Source organism: Moschus berezovskii, chromosome 8, assembly GCF_049115385.1.
Source record: "Moschus berezovskii isolate FMDL1 chromosome 8, NW_MosBer_1.0, whole genome shotgun sequence".
Classification (NCBI taxonomy): Eukaryota; Metazoa; Chordata; class Mammalia; order Artiodactyla; family Moschidae; genus Moschus; species Moschus berezovskii.
The window spans coordinates 73,565,452-73,581,178 of record NC_142467.1 but is presented as its reverse complement, the minus strand read 5'-3'; the positions used below and the strand labels follow the sequence as shown (position 1 = coordinate 73,581,178).

Here is a 15,727-nt window from a genome sequence, read left to right as displayed (position 1 = left end):
GAGGAGGGCTCGACCCTAATTGGCAGTTCGGTATCCTACGAAGGTGCAGAATTTCGAACGTAGGGGCTGAACCCCACCGCAGACCAACCAGGAAGAGGTGACGTTTTAGGTCCTGCCCGCCCTGTTCCTTTGAACGAATCCCTAGCTCCGGGGGCGGGGGATGATTAAGCGCTTGTCTAATGGGAAGACGGCGCGGGGAGCGCTCGCCCAGTTATTGGCCAAGTAAAGTAAACAGAAGGCGGGCCGGGGCGGGACGGGCCGGAGCCCGGGTGGCCCCCGGGAGGGGGCGGAGAGTGAGCGGCGGGCGGCGGCGGCGGCCCGGGAGGCCCCGGAGGCCGCGGTGCGGTCACTGCGAGCCGATCCGAGCCGCGCCGATCGCCATCCGGCCCCGGCCCCCTCTCTCAGTCCTAGCCGGCGGCGCGGCCCGGCGGGCCCGGCGGCGCCGCAGCCCATGGAGCTCGAGAACATCGTAGCGAACACGGTGCTACTCAAGGCCCGGGAAGGTGAGGCTGTCGGGTGCAGAGAAAGCGGGCGCGCGGCCTCCGAGCTCGGCGGGGCGTCTCAGCCGCTCGATCCCCTAGGGCAGCTAGCTCCACGCCCCGCACCTCTCGCGTACACGAGCCCTTCCGGCCTGTGGTCCTTTTCCTCCGCACCTGCCCTCCGGGAGCCAGAGCCCAGGAAGGGGCGGGAGTCAGGCCGCCGCCCTCGCGGCGAGTAGGGTGGTGGTGGTGGTGAGGGGGTATGAGGAGACAGGAAGGAAGAGGGAAGGGTGGGACCTCAGCCCCGGGAGAGCTTCTCTGAGGCCTCTCCCAGGTGAGAGGTTAAGAAGATGCCTCAGGAAGGGGAAGGGGCAGCCAGCCTACCCCACGTGCCCGGGCCCAGATTCAACCTGGGTTGCGCCCAGCCTGGGCCGGCGCAAAGTTGGTGCAGGGTAAAAGGTTTGGAGAATGAATTAACCGAGGCTCTGCCGTAGCAGAGCCCACCCGAGGTGGGGAAACTGCTGGTCATTTATGCTACCCTCATGACTGCCACTTGCTCGGAACTTCAGGATACTGGGGACAGAGGGGAATGGGTAACAGTTTTTGCCCTCAGGACTAGTGGGGCAGATGGGCACAGAAATAAATGGAAGCCGAGTTTTGAAGGAAGGGAGCATGCCAGGCTGGTAGGACTGTTAAGTGCAAGGCCTCGCAGAGGGAGCCTGTCTAGTGAACCTGGTGTTGCTGAGTGCCTCATGTTACCAGACACCTGCTCTATGAGGGTCCTGGGGATGCATAAGAACCAGACCCGGTCTGCCCCTCACCTGCCATTGTTCACCTCAATAACATAACCACCGAACACCTACTCTGTACCCTGTCCTGTCCAGGGTGCTGGGGACCAGTAAAGAAGAAGACGTTTCTCTTTGAAACACTAGGGCAGGGAGGTCAGGACTCTTTGCTGGGCTTTCAGGCAAGTGGAGCCATCTGCATTGCCTCTCTGACTTCTTTTACAAGTGGGAAACTGAGGCTCAGATCAGGAACTAGCCCCCAGGACCCAGCGAGATGGGTTGACTCAGGCCTAGGACACAGCATATCCCCGGTGCAGCCTGTAGGAAACAGGTGCTTTCTGGCACAGCATCTGGTGCCCCCTGCCTGCCCTATGCATGTTGACCCAGGTAGGTGCTGCCTGGAAATGGGCATGGTAGGCTGGGTCCTCAGTGCCCAGAGCCCTCTTTGTCTCCTGTCCCTTATCGAGTCCTGGGGCTAGGCCTTCCTCCCAGCCTCTGGGGGCATCTGCCGATTCTGTTCTGCCTCGTCATCCAGCCAGCCAGGGAGGAGGGGAGGGGAGAGCCTGGCCCGGCCTCCCTCCCTAGGGCTGTAGCCAGTTCAGGCTTCAAGCCTACTGAGAACACTGCCTTGCCTGGCCAGAGAATGTAGGCACCTTCTGACAGGCTTCCTTAGGCCATGGACGAGGCATAGGAGGTTATGACCAGACTAGGACCAGTTCCTTCATTGGAGAATCCTTACTCCAACCTGGCCCTGGCCCTCCCACCTGGGTAACTCTAGATAAGTCTCCTCTCTCTGAACTTCAGTAACTCTTTTTGTGGCATGGTTGCGGATGGGACATTGAAAACTAAAGGAAATTCCAGTTGTCACTGAGTTCTGAACCCTGGTCTATAGACTGAGTGCATTGGAATCCCTTCATGAGCTGATTGACAGCTTGGGCCTAGGCTTTTGCCAGTTTCCCAAGTGATCTGAGGCCCTGAGTGATTTGGGATTGCATGTATTCAGCTGACACCTGATTGATGCCGGGCATGTTTGGGTTTGGAAAAGAGCTGGGGTCCTAGGGAGCTGCGTTCGAATCCTGCCTCTGGGACCTCCAGGCTTTGTAATCTTGGACAAATTGATTCCCCATATCAGGGCCTCAGCTTTCTCATAAAATTGAACCTGGTGTGTCAGAGTTGCTGTGAGGATGAAGTGGGACATCACAGCGGGGAGTGAACCCTTACTTAATCCTCCTGCCTTTCCCAGACCCCCAGAGACATGGGAAAGGGTCCAGGCTAGGGTGAGGTGGGGAGGAGCCCCACTGACTCTGGTGGCAGTTCCAGGACAGGATATTTGCATGTGACTCTTTGCTGCTGCCTTGATGTGGCTGAGAGGAGGGGGAGGAGGAAGTAACTGGTGGGGGTAGCAGGCAGATGGAGGGTTGGGTGAGGGACTCGCAGGGGTGGGGGAGGAGTTCCCCTTCTGGGGAGGCCTTGCCCTGGGTCGAGGGTGGGGGTCTGTTGCTCACTCACAGTGGAGCAATGACTATGGGGTGTGCTGGGTTCAGGCTGCGGGAGGGCTGCTACCAGGTTTCCCAATGGGGTACCCTGCAACACTTCCTCCTCTAGGCAGCTTAGGTCAGGGAGCCCACTGGAGGACCCAGCCTTGTCCCCTCCCTGGAAGGCAGCCCCTCCTACACCGCCTGACTTCAACCAGCCTAGATAGAAACAAAGCTGCATAAACCATAGGGGAAACTGAGGCCAGGCAAGGGAAAGTGGTGGCCAGAGGTTGCCACTGACTTGTTGGAGCTGGGACCCACGCCTTGCCACAGCTCTACTGAGTACTGGACTCTGTTAGTCATCCTCACAATACTTCTGGAGGACTTGAAGTACACATGGAGAAACTGAGGTTCCTAGAGAGTAAGTTAGGGGCTTCTCTGGTAGCTCAGGTGGTAAAGAATCTGCCTGCAATGCAGGAGACCTAGGTTTGATTCCTGGGTTGGGAAGATCTCCTGGAGAAGGGAATAGCAGCCCACTCCAGTATTCTTGCCTAGAGAAATCCATGGACAGACCACGGGGTCACAGAGTCGGACATGACTGAGTGACTAACACATAAGAGAGCAAGTTACAGGCTGAAGTGTAAAGGGGTGATTCAAACCCAAATCTGTAAGATGCCAAGACTCAGGCCCCTTCCACCGTGTTCAGCCCCATGACCCCACAGGCCACATGTGTCTAGCTCTCTAACATGTTTTATGTATTTGGCTGCAGTGTTGTTTTTTTTTTTGTAATATAGGAACCGGTATTTCGTGTAACAGTCCAGATTCCCGGCTGACTTTGAAAAGTCCGAAGAGTTGGCCGCACTGAGCCGGCATTCCTGCCTACTCAGATCAAGCAGCCAGCTGCGGTTCCCACACTCCCTACCGCTCCCTGTTGTCTCCCATCTGGTCCATATTTACCACACCTGTCTGATTCTGTAGGCATTTGAGCTGCTGCCCAGCGGCTACAGATGAGGGATCAGCTAGGTAAAATGAGGTGTCAGGACCAGGAAAGTGGGGTAAGAATTCTGAGTGCCAGGCCTCCTGCCACCACTTCTTTTGCCTCTGATGCAGGGTCCCATCATGGGGGCCTGGAGCCTCCCTGGTGACTCAGCTGCCCTCTGCCATCTCTCAGGCATGTCCCACACATCCCAGGACGTCTCCCTTCTGGGCCTGGACTTAACACAGTTCCCCCCACTATTGTGTCCTTCTCTTCACTTGGGAGGGAAACTCCTACCTGGTTGGAAGCAGCTGAGGCTTGCTGACGCTAACTGGAAACCCTACCTCCCAACCCTGCCTACCCGTGGCCTGGCCTCATGCCCTTCTTGGTTCTTCCAGCCTAGGAGCCCCTAGCAGGAGGGCCTGGGGCCCATGTGTGTCCTGAAACCCAGCAAGAGCATGTTGCATGTAGAAGGAAGGCCCAAGGGGCCTCTGAGAGTGGACTGGGCCTAGGCTGGACCCTGAAGGCCTCTGGACCACTCTGAGGGTGGCAGGGAGGCTGGCAATGGCAGGACTCAAGAACTAGCACCTGTTTGCTTCCACAGGTGGCGGTGGAAATCGTAAAGGCAAAAGCAAGAAATGGCGGCAGATGCTACAGTTCCCCCATATCAGCCAGTGCGAAGAGCTGCGGCTCGGCCTCGGTGAGGCCTTGGTTGAGACCGCGGGGTGGGGTGGGGTACAGAGGCACGAGAGTCCTGGTGTGCCAGGGGAGCCTCCCCTGAGACCTTGCCTTGGGGCAGAGGGTTGTGGGGGTTTTGGGGAGCAGAGAGATGGAGGCTGCACCACTCAGCTGAGTTTCAGTTCCTGGGTCCAGGCTGGGTGGAGGGCAGAGAGCACACAGGACAGCAGCGGGTGGTGGGGGTAGGCGTGGGGAGGAGCCCCAAGTCAGATTTGGGGGCGGTCTGAGGGAAGCCGCAGAAGGGAGGACCAGGCCTAGGGTGAGCAGGGCTCGGAGGACAGAGCAGAATGTGCAGGAGAGGCTGGAGTCAGCTCACACACTGACTGTCTGGGGTGGTGGGGGTGGTGGAACCCAGGCCTGTGTGCAGCCCTACCCAGCCTGGCCCTGGGGGTGCCCAACAAAGCCTTGACCAACAGGGCCCAAGCCCCCTCTGACGGCCTGCACGTGGGCCAGGAGTACACCATGGCTGCTTCCACCGCTGGGAAGGAGGCCTAGCCTCGAACTCGCCGGAAGCCACAGCTTCCTCCCACACTTTCGCCAGGCAGGCAGCAGGTGTGGGCTGGGCCAGAGCCGGGCCGGAACCACACAGACCACACCCAGCCCCAACCATGACGTATGTACAAGTAGTGTGAACCGGAAGTCAGCGGCCGGAAGTGAGGACCCTGGCTCTGGAGCCACACTCCTGCTTGTGTAACCTTGGGGCTCATCACTCAGCCTCCCTGGGCCCTGGAGTCCCAGTGCTACCATGGCAGTAACAGTGGTGTCGCCTCAGTGCTGTGGCGAGGGTTCTAAAGGAAACAGTGGCTGCCATACTGCAGGGCTGGAAGCTGTTGGCGGGGGCTCCGGGCCTGGCCGTGTGGACAGGAGTGCCTTGCCGGCAGGCTCCAAATCCAGGAATCCAGCAGCTCCCACCTCTGCCTGCAGAGCGTGACTACCACAGCCTGTGTGAGCGGCAGCCCATTGGGCGCCTGCTGTTCCGAGAGTTCTGCGCCACGAGGCCTGAGCTGACTCGCTGCATTGCCTTCCTGGACGGGGTGGTGAGTGCGGCCCAGCCCCACACCGAGGGTGGGCAGAGGTCCCGGGCCACGTGTGTGTCCTGTCTCCTCACACCTGTTACTCCATCCAAACCCCATGCTTTCTCTGCCTCCACCCCCACCCCCGCAGGCCGAGTATGAAGTGACCCCTGATGAGAAGCGGAAGGCATGTGGGCTGCGGCTCATGCAGAATTTTCTGAGCCACACGGTGAGTTAGCACTGGTGCAGGGACAAGGGTAGTGGACAGAGCTCAGTGAGGATGCAGAGTGCCCCTGGAGCTACTCCAGGCTCACCAGGTGGCACCGTGGGCAGGGAGCCCAGGAGGGTGGGCCAGGGCACTGGGCCCAGCAGCTCTGCTTCACCATGCCTCAAGGAGAGCTGCAGAAAATTCAGCCACTAAGCAGTCTGTGCACCCCTGGCCACCTAGCACAAGCCCGAGATCTCTGCCCTGGGGGTGGGCAGGTCCTACACTGACCTGTCTGTGGCCTGTCCCCAGGGTCCCGACCTCATCCCTGAGGTCCCCCGGCAACTGGTGACGAACTGTGCCCAGCGGCTGGAGGAGGGACCCTGCAAAGACCTCTTCCAGGAGCTTACTCGGTAAGCCTCTCCCTGCCCTCAGGCTGAGAACTGTGTCTTGAGGAGGGGGCTTCTGCAGACCCAGAGGGCTATGAACAGTGCAGCAGGTGGTGAGCAAACTCAGTCTCCCACCCCAGCCTCGCCCCTGCTCTGTGGCCCTGATCAGGTTGCCTCCCCGCTCTGTAGCATCCTGGGCTTTAGCATCGGATATCCATCTCCCCCGCAGGTGGGCTAGCCAGAGGGTTGGCCAAGGATTCTGCCTTTCAGGCTGAGCATACACATAACAGGGGGCCTGGCCCATCGACGGGAGAATGGGGGGTGTCAGGTGCTGACCAGAGGCTGGGCCTTCTCGGCAGGTTGACCCACGAGTACCTGAGTGTGGCCCCTTTTGCCGACTACCTCGACAGCATCTACTTCAACCGTTTTCTGCAGTGGAAATGGCTGGAAAGGTGAGCTCCTTGAAGGCTGGCCCCAGGTGGGCCGGGTTGAAGGGGTTCTCATGGGTCTCAGGCCCCTGCTCAGCTAGTGTTTGCTTTCCAACCCCTTGTCCACAGGCAGCCAGTGACCAAAAACACCTTCAGGCAGTACCGAGTCCTGGGCAAAGGCGGCTTTGGGGAGGTGAGTGGCCAGGCCAGAGCCCAGCAGAATGCAGAGGTGGGGTAGAGGGGACCCTGACCATCCCCTTACTCTCTCTGAGCCTATAACCCTCAGGAAGGCCACAGCTGGTCCCCATTTGCCCCATCTATCCTGGCTACAGGTATGCGCCTGCCAGGTGCGGGCCACAGGCAAGATGTACGCCTGCAAGAAGCTGGAGAAGAAGCGGATCAAGAAGCGGAAAGGGGAAGCCATGGCACTCAATGAGAAGCAGATCCTGGAGAAAGTGAACAGTAGGTTTGTAGTAAGTACAGACAGGAGACCCCTCGTTTCCCCCATGGCCGCACCCCTCTCCACTCACTGGACTAAGGCCTCTTACCTCCCTGAGCCGCCCTCTCCAGGCACTGCTACCTCGCCTGCCCTCAGAGATGCCTGGGAGGGGTGGGTTTGGGATGTTGACGCCTGGCCTAGGAAGCAGGATGGCCCCAGGGAGTGGCAGTAAGAATAGTTTTTGGGTGGCTGGCACTAGCCCCGCCACCAGGCATCCCATGGCCTCTGCTTCAGGGCTCATGTCCCCTTGGTCACAGGTGAGCTTGGCTTATGCCTATGAGACCAAGGACGCACTCTGCCTGGTGCTGACGCTGATGAACGGAGGCGACCTCAAGTTCCACATCTACCACATGGGCCAGGCTGGCTTCCCTGAGGCTCGGGCCGTCTTCTACGCAGCTGAGATCTGCTGTGGCCTGGAGGACCTGCACCGGGAACGTATTGTGTACAGGTGCAGGGGCATGGCCCTCCCGGCCAGGGGCCGCAGCTAGGCTGGGGTAGAGACTGCAGAGGGATGTTGGTGTGCTGGCTCCGTCGTTGCAGGCACAAGCCTGTCAGACCCTGGCTCAGGCTCCACACTCGCCCACACACAGTAGGCTACTAGGCTCAGCGTGGCTCAGAACCCAGGCTCTGGGGCCTGGTTAGCCCATGTGTGAATCCTGGCACTGTCACCCCTATGTGGCCTTGGCCAGTCAGCTCCCTGCTCACAACACCACTTCTTTCCTCTCAGAAGCAAAGACTCTAATTCCTGCCTTGCAGCTTGTTGTAGAGAATGAATGAGATAATGCTGGAAAGTACACAGAACACGGCAGTGGGGAGCTCTGCTTAGCACTATTAGTAGTAATGATTTCGGGCTTCCCTGGTAGCTCATCTGGTAAAGAATCCACCTGCAATTTGGGAGACCTGGGTTCGATCCCTGGGTTGGGAAGATCCCCTGGAGGACGGCATGGCAACCCACTCCAGTATTCTTGCCTGGAGAATCCCATGGACAGAGGAGCCTGGCGGGCCACAGTCCATGGGGTTGCAAAGAGTCAAAAACAACTGAGTGACTAAGCACACCAGGAGGGGTGGCCCTGTTGGCTGTCTGGCCAGCTGAGCAGCATCTGACCCTGTCGTTCTCTCCTTACAGGGACCTAAAGCCAGAGAACATCCTACTAGATGACCATGGTGGGTGAGGGGCCCCTAGGGGCGGGGGAAGGATGGGAGAGGTGTGCCCATCTGCCTAATGGGCCTCCCTGCATCTCCACCCACATTCAGGTCACATCCGCATCTCTGACCTGGGGCTGGCTGTGCATGTACCCGAAGGCCAGACGATCAAAGGCCGTGTGGGCACCGTGGGCTACATGGGTGAGTCCGCCTTCCCCCGACCCACCAGCCTCCTGGGTCCTCTTGCTGTCATATGTCCAGTCCCACCACTTCTGTTGGGAAATCTCCTGTATCTCACGGAACAGAAAGAGCTGATGTTCCTCTTTTACAGATGAGGAGACCAAAACTCAGCCAGGGCTCCACACACTGTGAATCCACAGCGTTCACTCACTTGCATAGTCATTGAGCCCCTCCTACCAACTGGGCCTGAAGGTGGCTACCACTGAAAGACAAGGGCCTCACACCCATTTGCCATAGCCCTGGTTCCTCCACTGCCCCAGCCTGCCCATGCCAGGAGTGGGAGTGCCCATCTATGGTAGGGGCCACGATGAGGCCCCGAATTCCCCTTGACAGCACTTGACACAGTAGACAGCTCCAGCTCTGTGCTCCACCATCTCATTGTGTGTCCAAGGGCCAGACATTCTGCTTCTCTCAGCCTCACTTTCCCTGGCTGAAGCCTGCTCCCAGGGTTGCCTTGAAGATGAAAAGAGGCAGTAGAGGCAAAACCCCCCACCTGCCCGCTCTAGCAGGCAGTAGATACCCAGCAAATGAGTTGCCATCTTCTTTCCTCTCTTTGACATTGAAGCTAGAGGTTGCAAACTGGTAGCCACACTGGCTCTAATTTGGCCTCCATCTGTGTTTAAATCAAATCGTTTTTCAAACAATTTGAAGTGGTCACCAGCATTTGATAACCCAGACAACTTCACGTTAAAAATATGATTTCTGACTTCTCTTGAAAGATCAGAAGACCTGACCCCCCCACCCCCACCCCACCCTGCAGGGCCATACCAGCTCCTTCTGGTGGGCTGTGAGCTCCCCTACTCCCTGTGATCCCCACCAGGCTGCTGCTGATGCCTGCTTGGCACTGGCTAGTGCCAGTGGGTGTTTGAACTGATGCCTGGCCTTGACGTGCGAGCTGGGCATTCCCAGGGCTCCAGGGCTCAATTCTGCCTCCTGCCCAATCTTAATTCCTGCTGTCCTTCCTAGCCCCAGAGGTGGTAAAAAACGAACGGTACACCTTTAGCCCGGACTGGTGGGCACTTGGCTGCCTCCTGTATGAGATGATCGCGGGCCAGTCACCCTTCCAACAGAGGAAAAAGAAGATCAAGCGGGAGGAAGTGGAGCGGCTGGTGAAGGAGGTGCCTGAGGAATACTCCGAGCACTTTTCCCCACAGGCCCGCTCACTCTGCTCCCAGGTACGGCCACTAGCAGGAGGCCCAACCAGCCGGGGCTAGGGCTGGGGCTGGGGGTACCTCTCCCAAGGATACCCTAACCACCCCTGCCCTGCTGCAGCTCCTCTGCAAGGACCCCTCCGAACGCCTGGGGTGTGGTGGGGGTGGCGCCCAAGAGGTGAAGGAGCACCCCCTCTTCAAGAAGCTGAACTTCAAGCGGCTGGGAGCTGGCATGCTGGAACCACCCTTCAAGCCTGATGTGAGTGCCACCCACTCCTGCTGAAGGCAGGGCCAAGCCCAAGTGGAGCTGGGGGCTCTTGGAGCATTGATTGGGACCTGCTCAGTGCAAGCATTAGAAAACTCAAGTGGGTTAACCAACCAAACAATTCACCAGGCTCCTAAAAATGAAAGGCCCTAGAATAGGCCTGGCTTTTGGCACACTGGATCCGGGGCTTCAGCAGTGCTGTAGAAATTCTGTCTCCCTCCTCCTCCCCACTACCAGCTTCCCTCTTGGGCAGCTGTCCCCAGGGTATCAGACCATCCTAATAACTCAGCCACCCTGGTAGACAGAGAATGCTTCTTTGCTCATTGCCTGATTACTCGGATGCCCCTCAGCAGCCACATCAGGACCACGTGCCCACCCATGCCACTCAAGTGGGGAAGATTGGTCTCCCAAAGGGAAACAAGATTCCTTGCCAGCAGGGGGAAGGGCCATTGGACTGGCGCAGCATCCACTGCCCCTACACCTGGCAGTGCTGCCCCCCTGTCTGTGAGCAGAACACTCCCCTCTGCGTGTGTGTGTTAGTCTCACTCATTTACTGAGCTCAGTGGGTCAGGCATCTGCTGGCAGAAACATCCTGGAGTCATCAGATTCTCAGTGGGAGAAGTCCAACTCAAGCTTAGGCCCAGCATGGAGTTTTTTGGTTCATTTAGCCAGAAAGTCCCAGAGCAGGACCAGCGTCAGTGTATCATGCCGTGTTGCCAGGACTCCACCTCTTGTCACCGCTTGTCACCTGTTGACTGTTCTCCCACTGAATTCAAGCTTCTCAGTATAAAGTCATAGGGAAGGTTCTGATTGGCCAAGATTAGGTCATGTGCTTGCCCTCACCTCATGTGTAAGAGGACTGAGTCCTGTGATTGACAGTTCACCAGGAACACAGGGGCAGAAGGAAGGTGATGATGGGCAGGCCAGATTAGTGGGTGATTGTTTATGCGTTCAGCAAAATATCTGCATGCTAGTATGTGCCAGATCTCAGAATTCGTAGGGTCAGTAGGACCCAGTCCTACCTTCACGGTCTAGTGGGAAGACATAGAAAAATAAAACAAGAAAGTGAAAAAGGAGTGGTGGAGGGGTGGGAGTATTTTTGGACAGGATGGCCTCTGAGTAGCTGATGGATAAGTATCAGTAGAAACCTAAAATATGTGAAGGAGAGGGTCGTGCCAGGATTTGGGGCTTGAGCATTCCAGGGAGAAGGGGCAGCCAAGCATTGAGGTCCTAGTCCAGGGACCAACCTTGAGAGGTGGAGCAGCAGTGGAGGCCAGTGTGGCTGGGGTGAGTGTGGGCAGGGAAAGGGAATGTGGAGCAGGAGTGTTGAGAGGTGAGGACGGGTGGTGGGGCCATAGAGGTAGGAGTGGGAGGCCCCTGCCTCCGTAGGACTGCATCTTGTAGGTGAGGCTCACCAGCCCCCAGAGGTGTTGGCCTTGCCATGGGCAGTTGAACTGCAACCCTGACTTCTGCAGCCTGCCTTAGAGCTGGCTGTCCCACTCAACTTTAATCCACCTTCCCTGTATATCATCTCAGTTAATCTTGAAAATCAGTGCCCTGGAGTTCAACTTTTTTAGAAGCAGATAAAAAGTGTGCCTGATGGTAATACAGTTTTTAACAACTTTATTGAGTTCACATACCATACAACTCACTTCTTTTAAGCATATAATTAAATGAATTTTAGCATAAATATGCAACCATCACTAAAATCAATTTTAGAACATTTTCATCACCCCTCCCCACCAAACACCCCTACTCGTTAGCAGTCATTCCTCTTTCCCCTTCCCCTTGGCAGCCACTAACCTACTTTATGTCTGTCTATATTTGCCTGTTCTGGACATTTCATGTTAATGGGATTATAGAATATATGGTGCTTTGTGACTGGCTTCTTGCAGTTTGCATAATGTTCTCCAGGTTCCCCATGTTGTAGTTCTTACTGGTCCTGCATTCCTTTTTTATGACTGAATAATATTCCATTCTATGAATATTGCACCTTCTGTTTATTCATCCATAGATGGATATTAGGGTTGTTTTCATTATGGGGCTATGATGAATAATGCTGTTTTGAACATTCACATACAAGTTTTTGTGGGGACATATGTTTTCATTTCTCTGGGATATATACCTAGGAGTTGAATGCTTGTTCATATGGTAACATATTTAACTTTTGGGAGAACTGCTGACTTTTCTGAAAAGCAGCTGTATGATTTTACATGATGATGTTTTGACATCCTTAACAGTATGACTTAGAAAACAATGTAAAGTTGAAAAAATAAGTGGCCTTCTGGAGTGAGGTGGGCTCCTGGCAGGGGACTGGGGGCATAGGGACTGTTGGCTGTGAGGCAGAAGGAGATGGAGTATGCCACTGGACATCCCAGGACAGAGGGAGCCTTCAGCTCCAAGCCCTGCATGGGGTGTCCAGCTGAAGGGGCCAGCTGAGATTCAGCCTGCTTTCCCCTTACCAGTTGCCCCCAGACAGCTGTGTACGGGCAGGGGTGGGGGCTCCCTATTATCGATTCCACATGGCACTGTGGGGACTGATGGACTGTCATGGGTCAGCTATGCAGCCTCATCAGTCCATGAGCAGTGAGGGATAATAATCCCCAGTTTAGAGGGAAACTTGGGCCTCAGAAGGGACTGCCATGCTCAGGAAGTGCATGGGGCACTTTTGTTTTTGAAGTAAAGTTGATTTTTATAGTGTTGTGTGTTAGTTTCTGCTGTACAGCAAGGTGATTCAGATAAGATAAATGTACGTGTTTATGTACATTTGTATACATACTTTTTTCAGATTCTTTCCACTGTAGTTTATTACAAGGTATTGACTATAGCTCCTCACACTATATAGTATGACTGTGTTGTTTATTTATGTAATATATAGTCATGTGTATCTGCTAATCCCAAACTCCTTATCTATCCTCTCCCCTTCCTCTTTGGTAACTGTGAGTTTGTTTTCGATGTCTGTGGGTCTGTTTCTGTTTTGTAAATTAAGTTCATTTGAATCTATTTTTCTAGATTCCACATGTGCTGTCACTATATTTGTCTTTGTATGACTTACTTCACTTAGTATGATGATCTGTAGGTCCATCAGTGTTGCTGCAAATAGTGTTGCTGCAAATGGCATTATTTCATTCTTTTTTATAGCTGAGTAATATTCCATTATATATACACATACACACACCCAAATGTGGTATACCACATCATCTTTATCCATTCATCTGTGGATGGACATTTAAACTGTGTCCATATGTTATCTATTGTAAATAGTGCTGTTGTGAACACTGGGGGCACCAGAAAGCTGCAAGGGTCAGGGCACACCCAGCCCCAGCTCAGGGCTGAGTTGGTCTCCTGTGAGGTCTTCCTGTCTGACCACTGCCTCTGTTCCCCCAGCCCCAGGCCATTTACTGCAAAGATGTTCTGGACATTGAACAGTTCTCCACAGTTAAGGGTGTGGAGCTAGAGCCCACTGACCAGGACTTCTACCAGAAATTTGCCACGGGCAGTGTGCCCATCCCTTGGCAGAATGAGGTGGGGACCTACCCGGCTGGTGGCTTGTGGGGGGGGGTGTCTTGGGGTGGGGGGTGACCTCAGGGGCAGTGCTCACAGCTGCCTATTCTGTGGCAGATGGTGGAGACCGAGTGCTTCCAGGAGTTGAACATCTTCGGGCTGGATGGCTCGGTTCCCCCAGACTTAGACTGGAAGGGCCAGCCACCAGCACCCCCAAAAAAGGGACTGCTGCAGAGACTCTTCAGTCGCCAGGTAATCCCCAGCAGTGTCCTACCTCAGCCCCCAGCCCAGCTCCTGGGGACGGCGGGTGGGAGGCAGAGCTGGTGCCCGTGTGCGGGGGAGTGGGCATCCTCCGGTCGTGTCAGCGGTGCCCAGGGTCTTCAGCCTCATTCCCGCCTGTCCCCCACCCCTGGCTGGGCTCATGGCCTCTTTTCTCTTTCCAGAGGTGAGCAGTGTGGGCTTCCCGTGGGTTGGCCTTGCTGCCCAGCCCCGGGGAGCCACAGACAGCCCTTCCATGGCAGAGGCAAGATGTGGGCGAAAGAAGTCTGGTGCCCGCTCCCTACCCATCCTTCCCCTCCCCTGCTCTGCCCTGCACCTGGCACCTGCAAGCAGCAAGCCTTGCTTAGCCGTCTTGTCTCCCCGTGTCCTGCATCCACCAGCCCCAGAATAGAGGGCCCTGGCAGAGCCTGGGATCCACCTGGTCCCTCTTACCTTCAGCCTATTGCCAGCAGCCTCTGCACTGGTGTCCACACGTGTCCGGCCTGAGCTGCTGCTCTGGGCCCCTCGTGGGGAACCCCCTCCTTGGAGCACAGCCCTGGTTGGCCCTGGCAGGGCTGGGCCAGGTAAAGGCCCTGGTGGCTAACTGCGCGCGCTCTGCCTTTCTCCCTCCATGTCTCCCTTGCCCTGCAGGACTGCTGTGGAAACTGCAGCGACAGTGAGGAAGAGCTTCCCGCCCGCCTCGAGCTCCCCACCCGCCTCTAGTCCCCAGCCTGAGGGCCCCCCGGGCGGTTGGCGGTAGCAGCTACTGCGAACGCTGTTTACAGTTTTGCACAGTGGTCTTCCCCATTGTCCACTCAAGTCGTGGCCTGGGAGACACAGCCGGAGCTGTCCCCAGTGTCCTCTGCCCCGGAGCCCCTGGTCTGGCTGAGTGGTCAAGGCCTGGGCTGTTCCCTGGGACAAAGGTGCGTCCCTTCAGCTCTTGTCTGTGGAGCTCGGGGCTTTCTGTATTTATGTCTTTGTATGAATGTATATAGCAACAAGAACATTCTTAAGACTCACCCTGGAGCCAGCACAGGGGCTGCTGCCACACACTCCAGGCACCTCAGGCCCGGTTTGGATGGGCAAAGTTGGGCCCGGCCAGGCCTCTGGGCCCTCAGCACTGTGCTTGCCACCGCTGACCTCTGAGTGAGACTCGTGCCTCCCGCTGCCGCCCTGGGTTTAGGCCGCCACCTCTGGGGCCCAATACTGTCCCTTCTCAGCGCCTGTTAGAGCTGGATCTGGGACCACTGGGTCCCCTAGGCCTGTGCCAAAGTGTGACCAGAGACTGGGCTGCCCCTGGGACCCCTCAGTCCACTGCCCAGGCTGTCCCAGACGGGTCTGCCTCTGCCTTCCAGCTCCCGGGACACCTCGTCCCCTGTGCTGGGCCCTGTCCTGGAGTCACCTCTTGCAGAACACCCCAGCCCAGACTGTGGGAAGGGGTAGGGGTGTCACTGACCAACCCTCAAACATTCCAGACTCCCCTCCAAACAGACACATGTGCCCAGCAATAATCCACCCCTCCCAGTGTGAATGTGTGTGTGTGTATGTGTGTGAGAGAGAGAGAGAGAAGGGGGCAGCCTGAGGCTGTGTGCCTGCATCCCAGCCCCAGCCCTTCCCAGACTGATGGCCCTCTTGGTCCCAGTGCTAATGGTAGTGTGGGATACAGGGCCCCAGTTTTTCCATATTTAAGGCTGATTTTTATTACTCATTTTGTCCAATGTAAGCTGCCACGTGTCTCTGTGTGAATACAGTCCGAGCACAAACCTGGCTAGCTGCCCCTGCCTGCCTCTTTCTTGGCCCTGGTGGTCCAGGGATCTCCTTGCTTCCCTGGGCCTGCTGGAAGTGGGAAGGGGTTGGAAATGGGGCTGGTGGAGGCTGCCCTTCCACCAAGGCCTAAGGGCCTCAGGACTGATCTTGGGGTAACTTCTCCAAGCTCTGGTGGCCTTTGGGCCCCACCAGTTTCCTCAATGGGATGAGGCCTGAGGGAAGAAGCCTTGGGTCCCCAGTAGGGTATGGGTCTGACTCCGCCTGTGCTGAAGAGGCAGGCTCAGCTGGCAGTATCCTCCAAGACCAAGGTGGCCTGGCCACCAGTTGCGGGTTTGGAGCTGCCTGTGGAGTAGGGTGGGAGCTCCTGTTGGGAACACCTGCTCAGTCAGTCTTGTCTGGACACCTCCATGAT

The 15,727-nt window shown here is 56.5% G+C and overlaps 1 protein-coding gene across 4 annotated transcripts; it reads left to right on the top strand.

Moving 5' to 3' along the window:
- The first annotated feature begins 262 nt into the window (after positions 1-262).
- GRK6 (G protein-coupled receptor kinase 6) lies at positions 263-15,315 on the top strand. Of its 4 annotated transcripts, none has more exons than XM_055429347.2 (16): positions 267-503; positions 4,320-4,415; positions 5,378-5,490; positions 5,618-5,695; positions 5,984-6,084; positions 6,420-6,512; positions 6,618-6,681; positions 6,821-6,961; positions 7,245-7,435; positions 8,114-8,151; positions 8,242-8,331; positions 9,337-9,545; positions 9,643-9,780; positions 13,174-13,311; positions 13,408-13,542; positions 14,200-15,315. In XM_055429347.2, exons 1-16 carry the CDS (start codon positions 452-454, stop codon positions 14,269-14,271), a joined length of 1,749 nt encoding a protein of 582 aa, XP_055285322.1. In that variant the 5' UTR covers positions 267-451; the 3' UTR covers positions 14,272-15,315. The 4 variants fall into 4 exon arrangements, with proteins under 4 accessions (XP_055285324.1, XP_055285322.1, XP_055285323.1 ...); XM_055429348.2 differs by lacking the exon at positions 14,200-15,315 and adding an exon at positions 13,734-13,917; XM_055429349.2 differs by lacking the exon at positions 13,174-13,311 and having other exon boundaries at positions 263-503; positions 14,198-15,315.
- The last annotated feature ends 412 nt before the right edge of the window (positions 15,316-15,727 follow it).

Bases quoted from the DNA above. Each gene is read 5' to 3' on its own strand.
- GRK6 (XM_055429347.2), top strand. From the start codon at position 452: ATGGAGCTCGAGAACATCGTAGCGAACACGGTGCTACTCAAGGCCCGG. The intron at 6,513-6,617 runs GTGAGCTCCTTG...CCTTGTCCACAG, and splicing joins CAGTGGAAATGGCTGGAAAG to GCAGCCAGTGACCAAAAACA. The intron at 13,543-14,199 runs GTAATCCCCAGC...CTTGCCCTGCAG, and splicing joins AGAGACTCTTCAGTCGCCAG to GACTGCTGTGGAAACTGCAG.